Below are 22,647 nucleotides of genomic sequence, written 5' to 3'. Positions count from 1 at the left end.
TATGAAGCCTATCTTTATGGATAAGAGTGATTGCAGTGTCCTCTCTATCTCTGAAGATGTGGTTCATGGTATGGTCAATAGAAAATTCATGTGTGTGTGAGACAGACAGGCAGGTAGAGAAACAGAGAGAGAATGGGGTGGTGAAGTGAAATAAATCAGAGAGAGTAAGAGAGGGAGGGAGAGAGTGGAGAGATGGAAAGAAGAGGGGGAAAGAGCAGGAGAAATAGAGGGAGAAGCAGAAAGGTGGAGACAAAGAGAAGAAGGAGGTGGGGGAATGGGGGAGAGAGAGAGAAGGAGGAGGAGGAGGAGAATCAATGGATTCTTGGTCAGGTTTGGGTTGAACTGGGTGGGGTCTTTCCAACTCTAAAACAGGTGAGAGGCATGTGGAGGTATAATTCCAATCCAATCTAATAATTGAATAATTAATAAATATTAAGCATTTATATGCTAGCTAGTGAAGAGATAAAGACAATATTAAAAATGGTCCCTGCCCTCAAGTAGCTTACATTCTACTGGGAACACACACACACACACACACACACACATGCTCGGGTGCGTTTGTATGTATACATTTGTACTAATATACAAGTACACACATATCATAATATATATTAATGGAGATTAATGGAGAAATAGAGACTGGACTTATGATTTCATTGATATAGGGAACTTCCAGATGAGGAATCTCCCTCTACCAGAGCAAATCAACACCATTCTAGAATGTAGGATCTCAGAGAGTTGCCCAGTTCATTGAATCTAGGTGTCTTACCCAGAGTCACACAGCTAACATGTGTCAGAGGCCAGGTCTTCCTCCTCTAGAGCCATTTCCTCCCTTCCCCTCCCCCCTTCCAACCCCCAATCACCTCTTTCTGTCTCTCTTCTTTGTCTCTCTGTCTCTGTCTCTGTCTCTGTCTCTGCCTCTCTCTCTCTATGTGTCTGTGTCTCTGTTTCTCTCTGACTCTATCTCTGTCTCTGTCTCTCTTCCTATCTTTGAGTCAGTAGAACACTGGGCCTAGCATCAGGAAGACAAGTTCAGATCTGTCTTCAAATACTTACTAGTTGTGTGACCCTTTGCAAGCCACTTAACTTCTCATTTTCTGCCTCAGTCTTAACTGCCTCATTTTCTCCATCTGTAAAGTAGAGATAATGAAACCACCTGCCTCACAAATTTGTTGCAAGGATCAAGGGAGATAATAATTGTAAAGTGCTTGGCACAGTGACTGAGACAGAGCAGGCATTATAGAAACATTAGGTAATAGCTATTAAAAGAGGGCACTATTAGCATTGCTGTCAATCCTCTTACTATGAATAAAGGCTGGATGACCACTTGCTGGGATGTTGTAGAAGGGCCTCTGAGTAGAAGATGCCATTTGTCTGAGGTCCCTTCCAATCTGAGACTCCCAAGCCAGAATAAGTGAGAGCTTGCTGGGGGATAATGTGGGAAAACTTTCTAGTGGAGAGTCTTGCCTTGAGCCCTGAAAGAAGTGCTGTCACACGCGTCTAGACGCACAAGCCTATTGTTACACAAAAGGTCTTATTTCTTTAAGCTAGCTCCCTAGTCAATAGTCTGTATATCTTCCTGGTATAATTGTTAACACCAATAGTAATAGCAATTGTAGAACTTTAAGGTTTACAGAAGGCTTTAAAGCATTATCTCATTTGATCTCCACAACTTGTAAGGTACATGCTACTATTATCCCCATTTTGTAGAGGAAGAGATTGGGGCTGAGAGATCAAAGGTTTTGCTCAGTCACACAGGTAATAAGGACCTGAGGCAGGATTAAAATTCAAATCTTTCTGACTCCAGCTCAATCCAACATCGTATTCATTGCATTATCTTGTTGAGTTGTTTCAGATGCTTCATGACTCCATTTGGGGTTTTCTTGGCAAAGATACTGGAATGACTTGGAGTTACAGCTCATTTCACAGCTGAGGAAACTGAGACCAACAGGGTTAAGTGACTTGCCCAGGGTCACAAAGTTAGTAAGTGTCTGAGACTGGATTTGAACTCATGAAGATGAGTGAGTCTTCCTGACTTCAGGTTCAGCACTCTGTCCACTCCTCCACCTTGCTGCTCAATTTGCCCAGAATCACGTACCTGATAACAAAACCCATTTTTTTCTGATTCTAGGTCCATCCTTTTGTTCACTGGCTACCTCTAAATAGGTGGTGTTCCAGGTAGAGAGCTGGATTTATAGTGAGGAAGACTTGAATTTGAATCCGGCCGCAATCACTTACTAGCTATGTGGCTCTGGGCAAGTACTTCAAATCTCTCTGTGCCTCTGTTTCCTCGTTGTAAAATGAGAGAGTTGGAATTCAAGATTCCTTCCAGGACATCATCCTTTTGTCTTCCTATGACTCTAATGGAGAAGACTTCCTGGAGAAGCCCATGATGAAGATTCAAGAGTGAGCTAAGAATATATAAGAATAATATAAGAATAAGAAGGGGAAGCAATCTTGGAGTACTGGCAATTTCTATCTCTAGAGGCATTTTCTATAGGGATTAATACCAGATTGAGATGTGAAGGTCTCTGAAGCATCTTTGGGTCATTCTGTGACTTGAAATCTATAGTTGGGATCTAAATTAGAGTTAGGGTTAGTGGTTCACTCTAGCCACATTGATTCTACACCAATCTCCCTTCCTTCCCCCCTTCTCTCTTCTCTCTCTCTCTCTGTCTCTTTCTCTCTCATTCTGGATAATTAAACCCATAGCCAGAACATTTCTCACACCACTAGGGATGTGCAGGGCTGGGTGCAGTCAGAGTCTGGGAGCTCCCCTCTATCCCCACTTTGTACTCACTGAAGTCTAGTTAAGGTAAACATCTGGAGCATCCTTGAAGGAGGCAAGGAAGGGAGAAGATGTCACAAAAGAGTGACAAGCAGTCCAAGGGAAATGGTAGAAGGGGATGGAGGACCTGGCTGCCAAGGAGATGGACCCCGTCTGTATAGGGGCCAGCCACTCCTGTTAGCACCACTTGTAAGTGATGAGATGCCTTCTCCCTTCTTTCTGTGTCACTTCAGCTGTCTGCCTCCCAATAGTAGTTTGTGCCCCCCCCCCCAAAGCATGAAGTCCATGGGGACTGTAGTGTGTGTATGGGTGAAATAAGTCAGTGAGTTGAAGTCGGAAGACTTCATTTCACTCTGGGCTTTTCCACTTTCTAGCCATGAGATCTTGAGCAAGTTGCTGCTTTTCTCTGAGATTTTTTCCTCAACTGTAAAATTCAGGAGACAATACTTATTAGACTGGATCTATCCCAAAGGGTAATTGGGGAAAGGGTCTTAGTAAGCCCTAAAGCATTAGAGAAATGGGAGATGTCATTGGCCGCCCTTCAAGAACAGTTCTATCTGGACCAGACTGAGAGGACCTCTGATTGGAGCAAGCAGCTCTGCCTGAGCCCCCAAGGGGTCTCTTACTATCTAGGAGAGTGGAGGTTCCACCTCATTTCTGCCACTCACTCTGACTTGGATCCCTAGAGCAAGGCTCAGCAACAGTGCCATCTACTTTCTGTTCTTCCTGTTGTTAGTATTTGCTCCCCTCCTTACCCCCCCCACCCCCATTCTCACCTGACCCAGTTCACCAAGATTTTCTCAAAGGTTCATAGAATCAGACCTGGAAGGGAACTTAGATGTTAACTAGTCCAACCCTGTTCTTTTAAAGATGAGAAAACCCAGGGCTAAAGTGAAATGATTTGCGTAACGTAATGCAGGATATACCAGGAATTGAATCCAGGACCTCTGGTTTCAAACCCAGTACTCTTTCTATTGTACCCCACTAACTTTTATTTTTATATACCTTCTATTTCTTTAGCTACAAATATGTTTTATCCTTCAAGCAGACTGTAAGCTTCTTGGAGAGCAAGGACCGATTCACTTTGGTATTTGTATCCCTTGGGCTTGACACATAGGAAGGAGCACTTAGTAAATGGTCATTGGTTGCTTTGTCTTAGATCTGATGAGGAAAGATGCCATTCTCAGAGTGGGATGAAGGGCCTAGGGGCTACTGAATATGCTCAGAATAAAATAATTCCCCAGATCAATTGGACACTTATCTTGTGCCCCTTGGCATGCATAGCTTCAGAGACTTTTAGAAGAGTGGAAACAGAAAGAACAAAACTAAGGCAAGGTGACTAGGACTTTGACTCAGGGCACTAAAATTTAGAAGACATCCCTTAAAGTGTTTCAGCAACATAAGAATAATTGACCTTAACACCTACTTAGTGAAATTAGTGAAAAGCATAAACTCCAAGAGCTTTCTTCACTGACAGCTGCCTTCCCCAGGGGCTATACCCACGTGAGCTCCTCTATAGCCCAGCTGTGTTCCCACCCCGTTGTGATTTGTGCCTCTTGTTCCAGGCACAGAAAGTACTAACTGCAGCTCTTGGCATGGGGTAGCAGTGATCTGTAACCCCTGGACACTCCCTGGTGGCAGAGAGCCTTGGAATCCAGCCAAGGGCTTGGTGGACATTGTCCAGCTCCTCATATGTTTCCCACTCCTCAGTTGTTAGCTGAAAGACTCTCACTTTCATTTCCTTAGTCCTGTCTTTTTTGTCCTGGAGCAAAAGTTCAATCAAGCTAGCTATAATCAAAAATGAAATGTTTCTGTGGACACAAGAACAAGCTTCTTGTCAAGCACCACCTTCTGCCCACAGGAGTGTGGGCTCATGGGCCAGGATATGCCACTGCCCTTTCCACCAATGAAAACTTGGTAGAGATAAAGCAGGACCCAGGACAGAAGATGAGATCAGTCACCTTGACCCGGTCCCTTGGGGCTCAGCTGACATCACTGGTATCCTCTTCTTTAGACAACTGTGGGAATGTACCCATGGAAGAAGATAAGAACCAGCCCAACAGCAAATAAAGGGCATATAATAGCCATTTAGAATAAATAACTATTGACAAGGTTTAAAGGAGAGGAGATGCCAGTGTAAACCCAAGTGTATGTAAATCTGTCTTGTAGTAAATTGCTTTTACTAGATTTACTCCTCTGGGTTAAGGCCTCCCAGTGAGGATGTGTTAGACTGACTTGCATCTGCACCCCCTTTGGCTAATCCTTTTAAAGAGCTGACAGATGCACTGAGAAATTAAGTAATTTGCTTGGAGTCAATTGTCAGAGATCCAGTATAAACCCAAATCTTATAAATCCAAAGAGTTCTCTAGCCGCCAATCCATTCTATCATTAATTTATTTATTTAATAAAAGGTAGTGTTTTAGAGAGGGGGAAAATTCCACTATTTCCATGCCTAGAGAATAGCTAAGGTTAATTACTGAAATGACGCATCTCAAGAATCACCACAGCTCACCTGGTGGCAATATGGGGAGAGTGCCTCAAAGGCAGTAAGCAGACGATATTATTTGCAAAATGACTTGGTGACAATATAAGTATATATCAAACATTTTGGTCTCAGGGTCCCTCCATAATCTTAAAAATTATCAAGCAACCCAAAGAATTTTTGTCCCCATGGGCTATATCTAGCAATACTTATATTTGAAATTAAAACTAATAAAGTTTGAACTTATTGATTAATTAATTTTAAATAATAAAAGTTACATGTTAACATAAGATTTTAATGAAAAATAGCTATATTTTCCAAAAAAAAAGACAATCAATGAGAAGACTGGCATTGTTTTATATATCTTTTGAAATGTTTTCACCTAGTAGTCTCTAGGGGCAGGTAGGTGGCACAGTGAATAGAGCACCAGCCCTGGAGTCAGGAGGACCTGAGTTCAAATTTGGCCTCACATACTTGACACACTTACTAGCTGTGTGACCTTCTGCAAATCACTTAACCCCAATTGCCCTGCCTTCCTCCCTCCAAAGAAAAAAATAAGATGTCTCTCTTTTTTAAGAAGTCTCTTTAAAGACAGGCTTCAAGGGGTGGCCAGGTGGCTCAGCGAGTAAGAGCACTGGCTCCAGTGTTGGGATGACCTGGAGATCGAATCCCGGGCTCAGAAACTCAGCACCACACCCAGAAATGACTGGTCATGTAACCTTGAGCAAGTTACTTAACCCCGATTGCTTTAAAAAAAAAAAAAAGACTGCCTTCATAGGAGACAACTGGATTCTCTTCATTCAATCTCTTGTGAAGTGAAATGTAGTTTCATTTCAAATGTATGAAGAAAATTGGGCAACATATAGATATATAGTTGAAAAAGGGAGAAGGGGGGTGGCTAGGTGGTACAGTGAATAGACCACTGGCCCTGGAATCAGGAGGACCTGAGTTCAAATCCAGCCTCAGACACTTAGCACACAAACTAGCAGTGTGACCTTGGGCAAGTCACTTAATTCCAATTGCCCTCCAAAAAGCAAAAAAAAAGAAAAAGAAAAAGGGAGAAGGCAAATAATACATTGGTATTCTTATGAAAATAGCTTTGACCTTGCAGATCCCATAAAAGGGCTTTGAGGACCCTAAGGGATTCAAGCACCACACTTTGAAAACTGGGGGTATACAAAATATTGCACTCAGAGTAACACAAATACTCAGTCATAAATAGAATGTTTTCACCTAGGACAAAAGTAATTGAGGGGTGGGGGGTACTCAGAGTGCACCCTGATAAGAAGGTGTTTCAATAAGGGGACAATGTGACTCTTCTAACCCAACCCTTGGGAAAGAAGTAGAAAAAGAAAACAGGTAGAAAGAAGCAAAGCCAGGATTTGACCTCAGGTGCATGTACTAACCCAGCTGCTTTCTCACCATCTCTCCCTTCATGACCAGAGACACACATTTTTGAAATGGTTTACTGGGGTTGGAGAAGGACTCTTCAGCTGAGGACTGTCATCAGTCAGTGGTCAAGAAGCATTTAACAACCTGCCATGTGCCAGACTCTGTGCTAAGGGCTAATGAGAGAAAGAAAGGCAAAAATAAGTTCTACCCTTAAAAAGCTCACATTCTAATAGGAGAGACAACATGTAAACAACAAACAAGATATATACAGGGTAAATTGGGGGTAACCTCAGAAGAAAGGCACTGACATTGAGGGTGATGGGGAAAGGCTTCTTCTTTATTTAAGAAAAGTCTTATCATTTCCCAAATAATAAATGGTGGAAGGATATGAACAGGCAGTTTTCAGGTGAAGAAATTAAAGCTATCTATGGTCATATGAAAAAATACTCCAAATCATTATTGATCACAGAAATGCAAATTAAAACAGTTTTGACATACCACATCACACCTATCAGATCGACTAACATGATAAAACAGAAAAATGATAGATGTTGAAGATGTGGGAAAACTGGAATGCTAATGCACTGTTGGTAGAGTTGTGAACTGATCCAACCACTGTGGAAAACATTTTCAAAATGTGCCCAAAGGACTATAAAACTGTGCAATACCCTTTGATCCAGCAATCCACTACTAGGTCTGAATCCCAAAGAGATCATAAAAAAAGGACCCACAGGTACAAAAATATTTGTAGCTGTCCTTTTTGTGGTGGCAAAGAACTGGAAATTGGGGAATGGATGAATAAGTTGTGGTGTATGAGTGTAATGGAATACAATTGTTTCATAAGAAATGATGAGCAGGCAGAAAAATCTGGACTCACATGAACTGATACTGAGTGAAGTGAATAGAACCAGGAGAACATTGTACACAGTAACACCAACATTGTGTGATGACCAACTTTGATAGACTTAGCTCTTCTCAGCAATACAATGATCTAAGACAATTCCAAAAGGCTCATGCTGGAAAATGCCATCCACCTCCAGAGAAAGAACTTAGGATTCAGAATGCAGATCAAAGCATACTATTTTCATTTTGTTTTTTCCTTTCTCATGGTTTTTCCCTTTTGTTCTGATTCTTCTTTCACAACATGACTAATATGGAAATAGATTTAATGATTGTACATGTATAGCCTCTATCAGATATCATGCCATCTTGGGGAGGGGGGAGGGAGAGAGGAAGAAAAAAATTTGGAACTCAAAATCTTATAAAAGAGAATGTTGAAAACAAAAAATAATTAATTAACATTTTTAAAAAGGAACATTTTACTAATGTATTCATATTTGGGCAAAGTCATTGCAATGGGTGTGAAAGGCAGACAGATAGACTGTTAAAGGTTATGAGAAAACAAAAAGGGTAATTTTAAAAAAAGAAAACACAAAGGATTTTAGATAATTAAAATATTAAAACAAGCCTCTGGGATTTAGGTGAATGACTAACAAATCCCTAAAAGAAATTAAATCTGAAGATTAGATCCTGTATTAGTACCTACAATATCCTTGAAGAAGAATTTTACTTTTCCCTTTCTTTTCTAATAAATCCCTTACTTGGCTCTTTCCAAGGAACAATGCTCTCAAACCACAATGATTAACTTAATTTCGAGGTCTTGGGAAACCCTGTCACGAAGAATGTAGGTAGCAGAAAAACAAATATTAACTTAAATTTGGGTGGAATTTTGCTCAGGAAATATTAATATTATTTTATCTGAACTAATTACAAACTCTATGGGCATCCTGAATACTGAATTCAAGAAAGGTTTATGATTCATAAGTTTTGCCAGTGGAAATAGTTAAAAATGAGCACATACAATACTATTCTTATTCAATATTCCTCCATGAGTTATATTGATAATAAAGCCATAAGGAAAATGTTCATTACACTTGCTTATTACACATTAAGGGACAAAGTATGTATGTCTACAGGGCTGATGGTTTAGCACCCACTTTATTGCCCACTCATAGGTTTAATAGAACAAACAACACACCCTCCCAATGTTGGTGACAGTGTAGTAATTATATAAAATTCTCTAAGGAGAATCAAGGTCACTGAAAATCACATGAAATACTGGTTCACTTACTGATAAGTGCTACATAAAAAACAAATAGCATTATACATGATCTTTCCAGTAAGCTTCCATATGAGAAACTAACAGTAGGAATAGATCTTCTGGCAATCCTGTGAACTTGAGGTCTGGGAGATGTGTCAGCAGGCCATAGGCCTGGCTTACTCCTCATCAAAAAACATGCCTGGAAGAAAAAGCATTCTTCAATTCAAGGGAAATGAAACCAAACTGGGATATGCCTTGCTGAAATAAAAAAAACCACCTGATAAGAGATGACACATAAATATTCAGCAGGGGCATCTAGGTGGCAAAGTGAAAAGAGCACTGGCCCTGGAATCAGGAGGACCTGAGTTCAAATCTGGCCTCAGACACTTAACACTTACTAGCCAATTTACCTTGGGCAAGTCACTTAACCCAAATTGCCCTGCCCTTCCCCCTGCAAAAAAAAATAAATATTGAGCAGAACCATAGTTCTAGAGGCAGATAAGAAATGGATTTTGGATTCGGCTGATTCACACAACTCATTTTCTTAAATTGTCTTGAATGTAAAAAGTGAAAAGCTTCATCATATTTTCTCAGAAATAATTATAAAGAGTACAGAGTCCTAAACAGTTTAAAGAAACAGAGAGGGGGCGGCTAGGTGGCACAGTGAATAGAGCACCGGTCCTGGAGTCAGGAGGACCTGAGTTCAAATCCAGCCTCAGACACAAAACACACACACAAACCTAGCCATGTGACCTTGGGCAAGTCACTTAACCCCAATTGTCCTCCAAAAAGCAAAAAAAAAAAAAAAAGGCACAGAAAGGATGCTAAGCCACCAATATTACCCCAGGAGTGAAATCACTCCAGTGGACAGAAGAGGGTCCCATTCCGACACTGACTCTTAGGCTCCATTGTTCACCACTCACTGCTTATGCCTCTGTCCTCATAAACAGCAATTTCAATAACACGAAGTCCTCTCTCAATTGGGTCTGTTGGAAGGAGGCCTTGGGGGAGGATGATATCTTAGCTTTTCATTCTGTTCCTGAATATATTTGATGATTTTCTAAAGAACCTTCTCATAAAGTGTTTCCATGCATAGTATATGCTGTCAAACAAGCTAAACAGCCTTCAAGGTGAGATTGGCTCCCATGATTTTCTGCCTCTGCACAAAGGCTATTTAGAGTAGGAACAGTTTCTTCAAGCTGCTGCTGGTCCATCCGGTTCTCCAGCTCGGCAGGGTCTGGAATTGGCATCAGGTGCCACTGATGTAGTCCCAATGAACGAAGACTTGGCCGGACACCGGCGCGGGCTATGGCCTCTTGGAGGACTAATGGCCCAGATTGGGCTGGGTCAGGCCAGGCTTTGGGGGATGAGACAACTGAGGAGACCTCAGGCCCAGGCACCGACTCCAAATCTTCCCTTTCAAGACTTCTCCCAGCTCAGTGAGAACCTGTTTACTTGTGCCTTGCTGCTCATCCAATCAAAGCCCACTCTCAGGAAAGAAGCCAAGGATACTTCATAAGTCATATGCTTTGGACCAGGAAAGGCTATTAGAGATTATCTGGTCCTACCCTCTTCTTTTTACACTTGAAGGAACTAAGCCCCAGAAAGGCTGACTTTGCCCAAGATCATGCCCCTACTTAGGGATTCAAACCAAGGTTCTCTGATTCCACATCTGGGATTCTTGATGCTGGTGAAAGCCTCATCTCTCCTAAGGGTATTTGCATTGTGAGTCCATCATAGAATCAGTCTATGCAGAAAGGCTCAACTGGGGTCATCTCTGAACTAACACCAAGTAGGTGAACACCTACTATTGTTCAAATTTGCCCAGGCCAAGAAATGCTATAAAGCTAAGTGGCCGACCTGATGTTGGAAAACTTTCACCACAAAACCCATTGCTCTTCCAAACTTCATCAGTAGATGAAGGCACCACCCATTCTTCCAGTTTTCCAGGTTCATAACTTCAGTGTTACGTTCTTTACTCCTCACTCTCCCCACAAATCTGATCAACCCCGGAATCCTGATGTTTCTGCGTCCATATCTCTAGAATCCTTGACTCACATAACCCCCTTTCGCTTCTCACCAGATTATTGCAACAAACTGCCAATTGCTCTCTCTGCTTCACGTCTTTCCCCATTCCATTCCATTCTCCACACATTCACCGAACTTGCTGATGTCAACTCCTTAACAGTGCTCGACATGTAATAGACACTTAGCAAATGCTTATTGTCCACCCATGGGTTGATCTAGAATTCCATTAACATCACACTATAGCTACCTGTCCTCACTAGCTTTAGACCAGTTATGTCCTGAGTAACTAAGAGGTGACTTTAGTTTGCTGATTTAAGAACTGCAGAAGTAGAAATGCTGAGCACTGCATCAATACCTCCTTTTTTAAAATTGTGATTAATCTCCTGCCTCCCATACTTTGCATAAGTGATTTCCCCCTAGTGCCTCATTTTTGCATAGTAGAAGCCCTTTCTACCTTCAAAGCACCACTCAAGGCCACCTCCTACAGGATTTTCCATCTCCCCAGTGGAAACACCCTTTCCTGCTGGAAATTAACTTTGCATTGCTTACTCCTTAGCCCAACATCAAAGGCTTTCCCCAACCTATAACTCACACCAATACTACCTTTCCATGCATGTATTGGCTAGTTCCTGCACACAGTGAATTTTATTTTCCTTCACATATTTGTATACTATTTCTATATGCTTCCCCTTTATATACCTTCCACTTTGCTCAAATCAGACTGCTCACTGTTCTCCAGACACGCTTTCCCTTTCTCACCTCAATGCCTTTTTTTATGCTGTTCTGTGGCCTTTGACTCACATTTCTGCTAGTTGAAAACCTAGCTCTCCCATGCTGCCTCTCTCCCTGCTAATCAGAAGTGAGGTCTCCTGCTTTGAACTCTCATTCCACTGTTCTCTTGTATATTCTGATGTTTTGTGTTGTACTATAGTCCTTTCTATCACTCCTACTACAAGACTGTAAGCCCACTGAAGGCAGAAACTCCATCATTTTCCTCCTTGTATGATCCTCAGCACCTAGCAGAATCCCATGCACTCAGTGCTCAATAGGTGTTCACTGAATTGAGCAGCAATTAAATCCATTGCTTAGAGCTGGACGGAACCTTAAATGATCAATTGGTCTTTGAATCCTCTCTTTTGACAAATGAGGAAACTGATCCCTCAGAGAGTGGCGGTGACTGAGATCAGAGACATTGCAAATAGCAGAGTTGGTCATTGAAATGAAGTTCCCTGCCTCCATATGAAACCCTTTTTCCAGGACACCATACTTGCTTCTCCTAAGTGAAGGGCAGAGATGACTTTCGCTTGTTTTCGCCTGCAGGTGGTTTTCTGGTCCCTTATCTCATCATGCTTGTTGTTGAAGGGATGCCCCTTCTTTATCTGGAGCTGGCTGTGGGACAGCGTATGCGACAGGGGAGCATCGGGGCATGGAGGATGATAAGCCCCTACCTTCAAGGAGTCGGTAGGTCCCCCATTCTTGCATTCTTGTCTTGTTCACCTCATCATGGCAGGTATAGGTTGACTTGGGGAATACCATGCTCAATCTAGCATAGAACATTGGGTTTCTTGCCTATAAGTATGTCTGCTAATAGTAGAAAACTCCCAAAGACAAGCTTGGTTATAATAAAGGGGACAGGAAGGGATGAGAATGGATAGTAAGGGAAGGGCTGGATCAAAAAAAAAAGAGAAGGTTGTCTATCAATAGAATTGCTGAAGTAAGCAGTCATTTGGATGATAGGTGAGAATATTGGGAGAGGGAGAGAATGTGTGATTTACTTGGGAAACTCAACCTCCCAATGCACCTGCTGTGCAATTTATAGCCATGGAGAGCCACTTGTGTCACTAAGGAGTTCAGTACCTTGCTCAGGTTCACAAAATTAGCATGTCAGAGGTAAAACTTGAACCCATGTTTCCTAACACTGAGGCTAGTTCTTGCCACGAGGAAAGACACAAGCATTTGTTAAGCTCCTACTATACTTCAGGCGCTTAACAAATCTCTAATCCTCAACACAGCCATGGGAAGTAGGTGCTATTATGATACCCAATTTATAGTTGGTAAAAATGAGGCAGGCAGAGGTGAAAGGGTCAAGCAGATAATAAGTGTCTGAGGCCAGATTTGAACTCGGGTCTTCCTGACTCTAGGTCTAGTAGTTTATCCATCCTCATCTCCCCCCACCCCTCCAATGGCTTCTATACCATGTGCCAATAATACTAACTCATATTTCATATGGCACTCTCAAATTTACAAAATATGTTTCTCACGACACCCTTGTGAAGTAGACAATGCAAGTATTATTATCCCGATTTTACATATGAGGAAACTGAGGCTCTGTGAGAGCAATCAGTATGCCTGGGATTACTCAGCTATTGTGACTTGAGTCTCTTAACTATGACTCTAGTTCTTCCTTTACATGGCTCTGCCTCCCAATGAGGAAGCAGCTTTGCTATGGTGGAAAAAGAATGCAGGGTTTGAATGAGAGGGTGTGAGTTCAAATCCCAGCTCTGCCACTTGTCAGTCACATCTTCTCTGGACCTCAGTTTTCCTCATTTCTAAAGTGAGGTTGGTCTAGTGACCTTGGGGTTCATTCAAGTTCTAGATTTGGCATCCCATGGTTTCCTTCCAATTCTATGTCTAAGACCCTAAGCTCCTACAAATGCCCTCCCGGGAATAAATGCTAGCAGATATGAATAGGTCAGTAAAAGAGCCCTAGCTGCCTTAGCCAAAGAAATCTGCCTCCACATCGAAGGCAAAGCAAGCTCATTTTCCCTTCTTCCTCTGCTGTTATGAGTGATCTCTCCTACAACCAAATTCTCTTCTATCCTGCCACCATCTTGAATAACCAGCTCATGGTCCAGAGGCAAAATGGCAAAGGGGTATTTCAGGTGGATCCATAATTTGCCAATATCAGAAAAAAAAAAGCTAGGTGATCCCAAGTCAGCCTGGATAGACTAGCTGAGGCAACTTCTGAAATCAGGCTGTGTTTCGCCATCAGTGGCCAAAATAGATTTTCTGCTCTAAGAAAGAGGGTAAAAACAAACAGTTATGCTCACCAACATTTGAATAAAATATTCAAGTAGAAGGCTGGGTCAGCTCCCGTGACTGCTGCAAAATAAATCTATCTCCATGGCCTTGGAGCCTGGGAGATGAAACTGACTCTCCTCTGAATGACTGTTAATTTTTAACACTTGGGACATGTTGTTTTTCAGTTCATATTGAACATGAGTAATTAATAATAATCCCTAGCATTTATATAGAACTTTATGTTTTTCAAAGAAATTTACAAATTCATTTTAACCCTTGCAACAATCCTGAGAGGTAAGGTGCTATTATTATCCTCATTTAACAGCTGAGGAAACTGAGGCAGTCAGAAGTTAGATGACTTGCCTAGAATTACACAGCTAGTAAGTGTGTCTGAGCTTTGAACCAAATCTTCCTGATTCTAGGTCTAGCCACTGTACTACCCAGCAGTCTACCTAAAGAAATCAGTAAAATGAGTGCTGTGATAGGAGCCTTTACCAGGAACCTATATCTATACCTTGGCAACTTCCGCTCATTACATCTAGGTCTGCTCCTTGGAGCCGAGATGAGCAAGGCAAATCCCTCTGTCATGTGACAGTCATTCAAATACCTGAAGATTGCCCTAACACCCTCCAAATGTTCTTTTCTCCTCACCTTTGATTCCCTCCACCAGTCCTCATGTGTCATGTCCCCCGGGTCTTTTACCATCCCAGTCATTCTCTGTTAGACATATTCCAGCATAAAACAGGGCAATTGAAACTGAACAAACATCCCAAATGTGGTTAGTCTTGGACAGAGTGCAGTGGGATGATCACCTCCCTCATTGTAGATGCTAAAGTTTGATGACTGTAGTGTCAGATTGCCTTAACACTTTTTGGTTGCCCCACTAGATGCCTCTGGTTTCATAATCTAGCATGCATGCTCCTTCTCCCACAAACTGAATAAGTATGACATCTCTTGTCTTCTTCCAAGTCATTGGTAAAAAATGGTGAATAGAGGGGTGGCTAGGTGATGCAGTGAATAGAGCACCAGCCCTGGAGTCAGGAGGACCTGAGTTCAAATCCAGCCTCAGACACTTAACACAAAATAACAAGCCATGTGACCTTGGGCAAGTCACTTAACTCCAATTGCCCTGCCCTCTCCCCTCCAAAAAGCATTAAAAAAAATGGTGAGTAGAATGTGACTGAAGATAGATCCCTGGGGCACTTCCTCAACAGGAAACCATTAATCATTGCGCTTTGGATTTAAAATCTAAATCTACCTAATTGTGCTATCATACAGTCTATTTCTTTCCAACTTGTCCACAAGAATAGGAGGCAAAGCTTTGTCAATGCTTTTCTGAAATTCTGGTATACTTTGAATGATCCTCTAACTTACCAGCTTAGTAACCCTACCAAATGAGAGCATCTAGGTTGCACAGTGGACAGAGCAATGGGCTTGGAGTCAGAAAGACTTGTGTTCACGAGTTCAAATCTAGCCTCAGATACTTACTGTGTGACCTTGGGCAAGTCACTTCATCCTTTTTGTTTCAGTTTTCTCATCTATAAAATGAACTGGAGAAGGAAATGGCAAACCACTCTAGTATCTTTGCCAAGAAAATCCCAAATGGAGTCATAAAGAGTTGGACACATGTGAACAGCAAACCAAAAAATGGAACAGTAATAATGAAGATGATAGTAATAATAGCTAGTATTTATATACAGCCTTAAAACTTACAAAGAGCTTTCCATATCTGACCCTCACAATAATCCCGTGAGGACTGTTACTATCCCATTTCACAGGTGTGGAACTTAAGGCACAGAAGTTACTTCTTCTTGATGAAGTCATGTATGTTGGCTCTTAGTGCCCACTGCTTTTCTTTCTAAAAGGTCACAAGCCATTCCTTTAATAATGTTTTAGAAGGAGAATAGGCTACAGTTTCAATAAACAAATTTTTATTAAGTACCTGCTGGGTTATTATATGTAATACCATGCAAGGTATTAGGGGAATATGAAGAATAAAAGACAGGGTCTCTGTCTTCTAAAAGCCCATGATCTCTTTAGGAAGATGAGACACAATGCAACAGGATTGTTAGCTCTGGAGTCAGAGGGCTCAAATCCTGCCTATGATGCTCAGGACCCATATGACTTTGAGCAAATCACTTCACCATTTTGGGCCTTGATTTCCCAACCTGTAAAATGAAGAGGTTGGGTTAGATGGTCTCTGATGTCCCAGTTCTAGAGATAGATCACATGACAGGTAAAAAAGTAAACTAAGAACATAAGGTATCATGTAAATGTCCAATGGGCAGCACAAATATAAAGTGGGATAATGGTTTTAAATATTGAGAATTTGCCATGGATTGGAATGGTCAGACTACATGGAGGAAGAGAGACTGGAGCTAGGTCTTGAAGGATGTATAGAAATGATGCTGGAGAAGAGAGAGATGGAGAGGAAAGGAAAGAGAAATCCAGGGAAGGAAAATGGTGCCAATACTTGTACATTACAAAATAAGAATGTATAAGGAGTGTTTGGAGTAACAGGAAGTAGACTCCACTTTGGCTGGAGCCCATTAGTTATGCAGATTACCTATGAGTTGACAAGTTCTATAGGCTCATGGTGGCCCTAAGCCTTGCAGGACTAGGGTCATGTGCATAGCCATCATCATGCCTACAGAGCAGAAAACTGTCCCCATCAATGCTTTGTCCTTGGTCTTGCTTTCAGGCATTTCCAGCGTGGTCGTCTCATTCTTCCTCTCCATGTACTACAATGTGATTAACGCCTGGGCCTTTTGGTACCTCTTCAATTCATTCCAGGTAACCAGGGAGACTTTGGCAGATGTGCCAAGGCTGGGGGATAGAGTCACACAGAGGTTGAGATCAGGGTCTATCCATGATTTGCCCTCTGGGGAAAGGGAGGCACAGGAAAATCAATCTTATAACATTCATCTGGACAGCATGATTATAATTAGCATCAGCACAGAGGAAATACTCCAAAACTTCTATTGCAACAGTCTGAGGGCAAAACACAATGTAATGGGAGGAGGGATCATGATGAGAGATCTAGAGGTGTCTCCATTTGAGGATAGCTGTGTCCCCAAAGGAAGCCCCCCCCCCAGTAACCAAATATTGCAAAGACAAACAACTTAAATAGATTTAGGAATTCTGAACAATGAAATGACCAATCCCAATCCAGAAGATTCATGATAAAACCTGCTACCTATGCACCTGATAGAGAGGTGATAGACATTTTTAAAATGACCAATGTTTGAATTTGGTTTTCTTGGCTATACATCTTTGTTTCTTTTCTTGTTTGTTTGTTTTTGCTTTTTGGAGGGGAGAAGGCAGGGCAATTTGTCACACAGCTAGTAAGTGTTGTGTCTGAGGCCGGATTTGAATTTAGGTCCTCCTGACTCCACGGTTGGTGCTCTATTCACTGCACCACCTAGCCTCCCTCCTTCTTTTCTTTCTTTTTTTTTCTTAACTTTCTAGTTGTGGGAGCTGGGAGAGAAGGAAAAGTAATGGAAATGGGAGAGAGAGAGAAGATGGATATTCATTGATTGAAAAAAAAATTAACTAAATAAAAAAAACTGTGGTGGCTGTATCTTAAGTCACAGCATCTTGTCTGGACCTGAATGATAATGACGAATCCTGCACCTTGAAATTTCAGTGTTGGTCCAATTGCCATGACAGCAATCTAGTACCCTCTGACTATCACTGTGCTGAGAAAGGAAGGAAAGTGACTAAGCAGAGGCTAATTTGCACACCAGTTTCTAATACCCTTCAGTAAATTATCTAATGTGCCTCTCTCTTACCTTGTTGAGGAGGCAGAAGAATTCGAGTTAGGTCCAAATTAGTGGGAATCTTGAAAAAGTGATGGCATTATTTGAGTTCATGGTGCTCTGTTCCATTTGGGCTAGGACAAATTACCATATTTTACATAATTATAACTTCAAATAGTGTGAATCCAAATACTTGTTTCCACTTCATGAGATTCATTAGCCATTAACTAGTGCTCCAGAGAGACCTTCCTTGTTTTGCCTTGGCATGCTGTTTTATGAAATTCCTATTGTTCTGGTTTCCTGAATCATCTGCTTTGATCTGCCACTGTTTACTTCTTTTGTCCAAAGGGTGCTTCATAAATGTTCTTTGATGACGACGAATGTGGGTTTAAGCTAATTCCATCTCTAATTCAGGATTGTTATTAGAATTAGTCTGTGTGTTTTCCTTGACAAGAACTATTAAGAGTCAGCATGGTGTAGGGCAGAGGTTCTTAACCTTTTTTTGCATCATGTACCCCTGGTGAAACCATTGGATTCCTTCTCAGAATAATATTTTTAAATGCATAGGATTACAAAGCAAACCGATTCTTTTGAAACATAATTGTACAAATATTTTTGAGAGCACTGAAAATCAGAAGACCTGGGTTATAGCCCTTCAAATCTGGTTAAGTCGCTTTTACCTCTCTGCACTTAGAGTCCTCATCTGTGAAATGGGAATAACAATTATTGATTCCTAAGGGTGTTGAAAATCACTTTGCAATCCTTAAAGCCCTCTATAGGTGTGGGCTAATGTTATGCTCCAGGCTATTTCATGGATTCTACTTGAATATCTGCCTTAGGGGTAGAGGAGGGGGAGCTCAGACCTCTTTGAGAGAAATTGATGGGTTTTATACTCCAACACCCTTGATGTAAGGAGGGGCCAACACCCCTGAGCAGAAGAAAGAATCAATCTCTGTCTAGGGAGAGTTAGGGGATCTGTGCTCTGCTACAGGACACAGCAGAAGAGAATGGTGGAGATATTGAGTCTGGGTATAATATGTGATATTACTCTCTTTAAAAAAAAACAAACGGGGGGAGTGACTAGGTGGCACAGTGAATAGAGCACCGACCCTGGAGTCAGGAGGACCTGAGTTCAAATCCAGCCTCAGACACTTAACACTTACTAGCCGTATGACCTTGGGCAAGTCACTTGACCCAATTGCCCTGCCTTCCCCTCTCCAAAAAGCAAAAAAACAAAAACAAAAAAACAAAACTTGGGAGGTATCCAAGGACATACCCAAGGATATTTGCAGTTTATGCACCTTTGATGAGCTGAGACATTGGCATTGGCTGCTCTCTAGAAAATCCAGAAGCTATATACCTGCACAAAAGTCTTCCCCTGGTTCTTCATTTTGGGGTGAAGGCAGGGGTGTCCTGAAGTTCCCTCCAACACCAGCAAACCTAAAAACCAGGGCTGATTTATCATTTTCTTCACTGTCTAGTCTTAAAAAATTAATGGAGAAAATGCAGATTATACTTAAGTGTGTCATTCACATTTTAATTCCCCCTTCCAAGAGCCAGTTGTGAAACATTTACCAGTATACTCATGGGTGGACATGACCTTCTTGTAAACACTGCCAGAGTGCAAATTCTGAAAGGTTCTCCCATGCTGGAAATGCTTCACATAGAAAAGAAATAGTAATGTATCATCTGATTATTATCCTAAAGCCAGCATGCCTAAATTCAAAGGACCTCACTATAATGAAATCTTTAGCTAGAGAAACACTCAAAGATATTCTACTAAGTTTTAAAGAGATTGTGATCTGCATTTGGTGGAGGAAGTACCCAAAGCTGATTGATGATGATGATGATGATGATGACTTCTTGGAGTATTCAAGTCTAAGAGTGACTGGGAGTTGGAGTGGGAGGTTTGGATTTGATGGAAGAGGACTGGAAGGGAAGGCACCAGCAGGTGAGGAGATTTGAAAAGGCTCTTCCTGCCCAAAATGAAATTTGAGCCAACTCTTGGAGGAAGCCAAGAGGTGAAGATGAGGAAAACAGAGCATTCTAGGAATGGAGAAAGCCAGTGTAGACATGGAGATAGGGGATGGGTTCCTCATGTCTGAGGGACAGCAAGTGGACCAATGTGATTGGGCCATAGGGTGCCTGAAGGGGAGTAAGGTATGAGAAGAGTGGAAAGGGAGAAAGGGGCCAGGTATGGAGGAGGTTCAAGGCTGACAGTGGGCTTCGTATGTATTGAAATGGCAAGATCTGGCAGTGAATTGAATGTGACATGAATGTGAGTGAGGAGGTGAGGATAATGCCAAGCTTGCAGACCTTGGTCATTGGGACACTCAAGTCTACAGGTCTAGGTGGTAACTTGAACTACTAGTAATAGAAAGAGAAAGCCAATTTCAGTAACTTCACTTTTGATGAAAGAGGGTCCAGTTTGGACAGTTGAAAGACATCAATGTCTTTGAGAACTTTGTTTTGGTGAAATGAAAAGAGACAGAGAAAGACAGGTGAGCTAGTTTTCTCCCAAGCCATTGCCAATTGTCTTGACTTTTGTCTTGCCTCTGGACTTCAATGATTCTGGAAGAGAGAGTGAGGCTGATGACATTGTTCCTCTCTGCCTCATTGAAATTCAATTCAAAAATGAGTCAAGACATCACCTGTGATGTCCAAATGAAGGATGAACTACAACAATGACCTCAAGGTCCCTCAACATCCTGGTCTCCTTCCACTTCATCATGGTCCTTCCTAAACAGTTGGGTGGGGACTCAAGCCAGTAATAAAGACTACATAATAATAGGGCCTTCAAATCCCCAGTGAAAGGTGGAGTCAAGAGGGATATGTATGTTGTAAGTGAACAAGATATAAAACACAAAATAAATCCACAGAAATCATCTATATCTCAAAAACCAAGAAAAAATGATAATAAAACAAATCCCATTAAAATATCTATAGAGATAGGAAATTAGACCAGGGAACTTAGAGCCAGCTCATATGGTTTTCTTGTGGTATTGTTTTCAGTCATGTCTGACTTCATGACCCCATTTGGGATTTCCTTGGCAGAGATACTAGAGTGGTTTGCCATTTCCCTCTCCAGCTCATTTTATAGATGAGGAAACTGAGGCAAACAGGGTTAAGTGACTTGCCCAGGGTCATATAGCTAAAAACCTCTAAGACCAGATTTGATCATCCATCTTCCTGATTCCAATCTCAAGCTTTATCCATGACACCACCCATGCTTCATATATTTATATGGATAGAGAGAACTAATTGCTAAATTTTCAGAGTGAACATTTACACCTTGAAAATTGGCAGATGCAGGGGTGGAGCAAAGATGGCAGCATAGAAGTGGGAAAACTCCATATGCCCCCTCCATAACCACCTCAAATACCTATTAAAAAATGAATTGTAGGGCTACAGAACCCACAAAGTGACAGAGAGAAACAAACCCTCCCACTGAAGACAGCCTGGCAGGTGAACAGGAAGGGGCCATTGCAGCAAAACTGGGATCCAAGCCCAACCCTGCATGAGTCTGAGATTTTACCCCCATGGTGGCCCAACTAGCTTTGGCTGGAGGGACATCAGGACAGTAGATCACCAGCAGCTATGGCAATTTCCAGAATTATCAACCCATAAGTGCCAAAGACAAAGTGAGAGGTCAGTGTGGACTTTGTGGGAACAGGGGGTCTGGGAGTGTGGTCTGGCCTTTGCCCCTGAATGGAGAAGTGGCTGAGGTATGGAGACTGTGCAGCCACCCTTGTGTGGCTGCTTAAGAGCTCCTGGCCTGCAGATTGTAGGGGGACCAAGCAACCATTCTGAGGGGTAATGGCTCTTGCTTTAACCTGCTTGGATCTGGATCGCTGTCTAGGGTGGATGTACTGGGGTGCGAGACCAATGTGCCAGAGCCAGTGGTGGCTTCTGAGAGGACACCCAACTAATAGCTCCAGCAGCTGAGAAAACCCCAGCAATTTGCGACAAAGTTCTCCTCTCTGGAAGCAGAGTTATACTGTGGCAAAAAGATCAAAAGTCAAGTAATTGAGTGGCAACATGAGCAAGTAAAGGAAGCAAAGCAAGCACAGCAATCCTACTTTGGACTCCTTTTGGGGGGACAAAAAGGATCAAAGCATGGAACAGAAGGATGACAACAAAGTCAGAACTCCTGCACCAAAAGCTTCTAAGAAAAATATGAGCTGGATACAGGCCACAGAGGAGCTTAAGAGGGATTTTGACAACCAAATAAGAGAAGTGGAGGAAAAAATGGGAAGAGAAATGAGAATGATGCAATAAAACCATGAAAAGAGAATCAACAATCTGACTGAAGAAAATAACACCTTAAAAAATAGACTAACTCAGGGAGGCCAGGTAGCACAGCAATTAAGAGCACTGGCCCCAGTGTTGGGATGACCTGGGGATCGAATCTGGGCTCAGATACTTAGCACCACACCCAGAAATAACTGGCCGTGTAACCTTGAGCAAGTTACTTAACCCCAATTGCTTTAAAAAAAAAATAGACTAACTCAGGGCAGCTAGCTGACACAGTGAATAGAGCACTGACCCTGAAGTCAGGAGGACCTGAGTTGAAATATGCCCTCAGACACTTAACACAAAAACTAGCCGTGTGACCTTGGGCAAGTCACTTAACCCCAATTACCCTCCAAAAAAAGGCAAAAAAAATAGACTAACTCAAATGGCAAAAGAGGCTCAAAGAGCCAATGAGGAGAAGAACGTCTTAAAAAGCTAAATTTGACAGATAGAAAAAGAAAATTGGCAGATGCTATAAATCGTGGCTCGACTTATTATCTATCTACACTGAAGAAAGTGATGGAAAAATGTTAATACTGTGTTTCCCCGATAATAAGACCTATCCTGAAAATAAGCCCTCCCCTTACTGTGTAAGATTCCTCTAAAATAAGCCCTCCCCCGAAAATAAGCCCTATTGAGATTGCTACTGTAGTGAAGGTGATCCCCTGTGGTACACGCTACATTACAGTACCCTCTGTATGCACCCTCCCCCCCATGTGAAACGCATGCCTCGCTCCGAGCTGCATCCAATCAGAGCTGCAGTAGTGAGTGTGTCATCCTGTTC

General features: G+C 41.9%; 1 protein-coding gene and 1 pseudogene across 1 annotated transcript in view; one reads left to right on the top strand and one right to left on the bottom strand.

Annotated features, from left to right (window-relative positions):
* SLC6A20 (solute carrier family 6 member 20) overlaps positions 1 to 22,647 on the top strand; it is a 51,205-nt gene that overhangs the window by 5,388 nt on the left and 23,170 nt on the right. Inside the window, exons 2-3 of the mRNA XM_069088349.1 lie at positions 12,112 to 12,252; positions 16,514 to 16,605. Of these exons, the coding sequence (XP_068944450.1) occupies positions 12,112 to 12,252; positions 16,514 to 16,605 (233 nt within the window). The remainder of the gene's footprint in view (positions 1 to 12,111; positions 12,253 to 16,513; positions 16,606 to 22,647) is intronic.
* On the bottom strand, positions 9,676 to 10,656 carry LOC138161548 (golgin subfamily A member 7 pseudogene; annotated as a pseudogene).

This window comes from Petaurus breviceps, unplaced genomic scaffold (assembly GCF_028583685.1).
Source record: "Petaurus breviceps papuanus isolate PSGF00001 unplaced genomic scaffold, PetGlider_PUasm1.0 185, whole genome shotgun sequence".
Taxonomy (NCBI): Eukaryota; Metazoa; Chordata; class Mammalia; order Diprotodontia; family Petauridae; genus Petaurus; species Petaurus breviceps.
The sequence above is the reverse complement of the archived record's forward strand: the minus strand, read 5'-3'. Positions and strand labels throughout refer to the sequence as shown.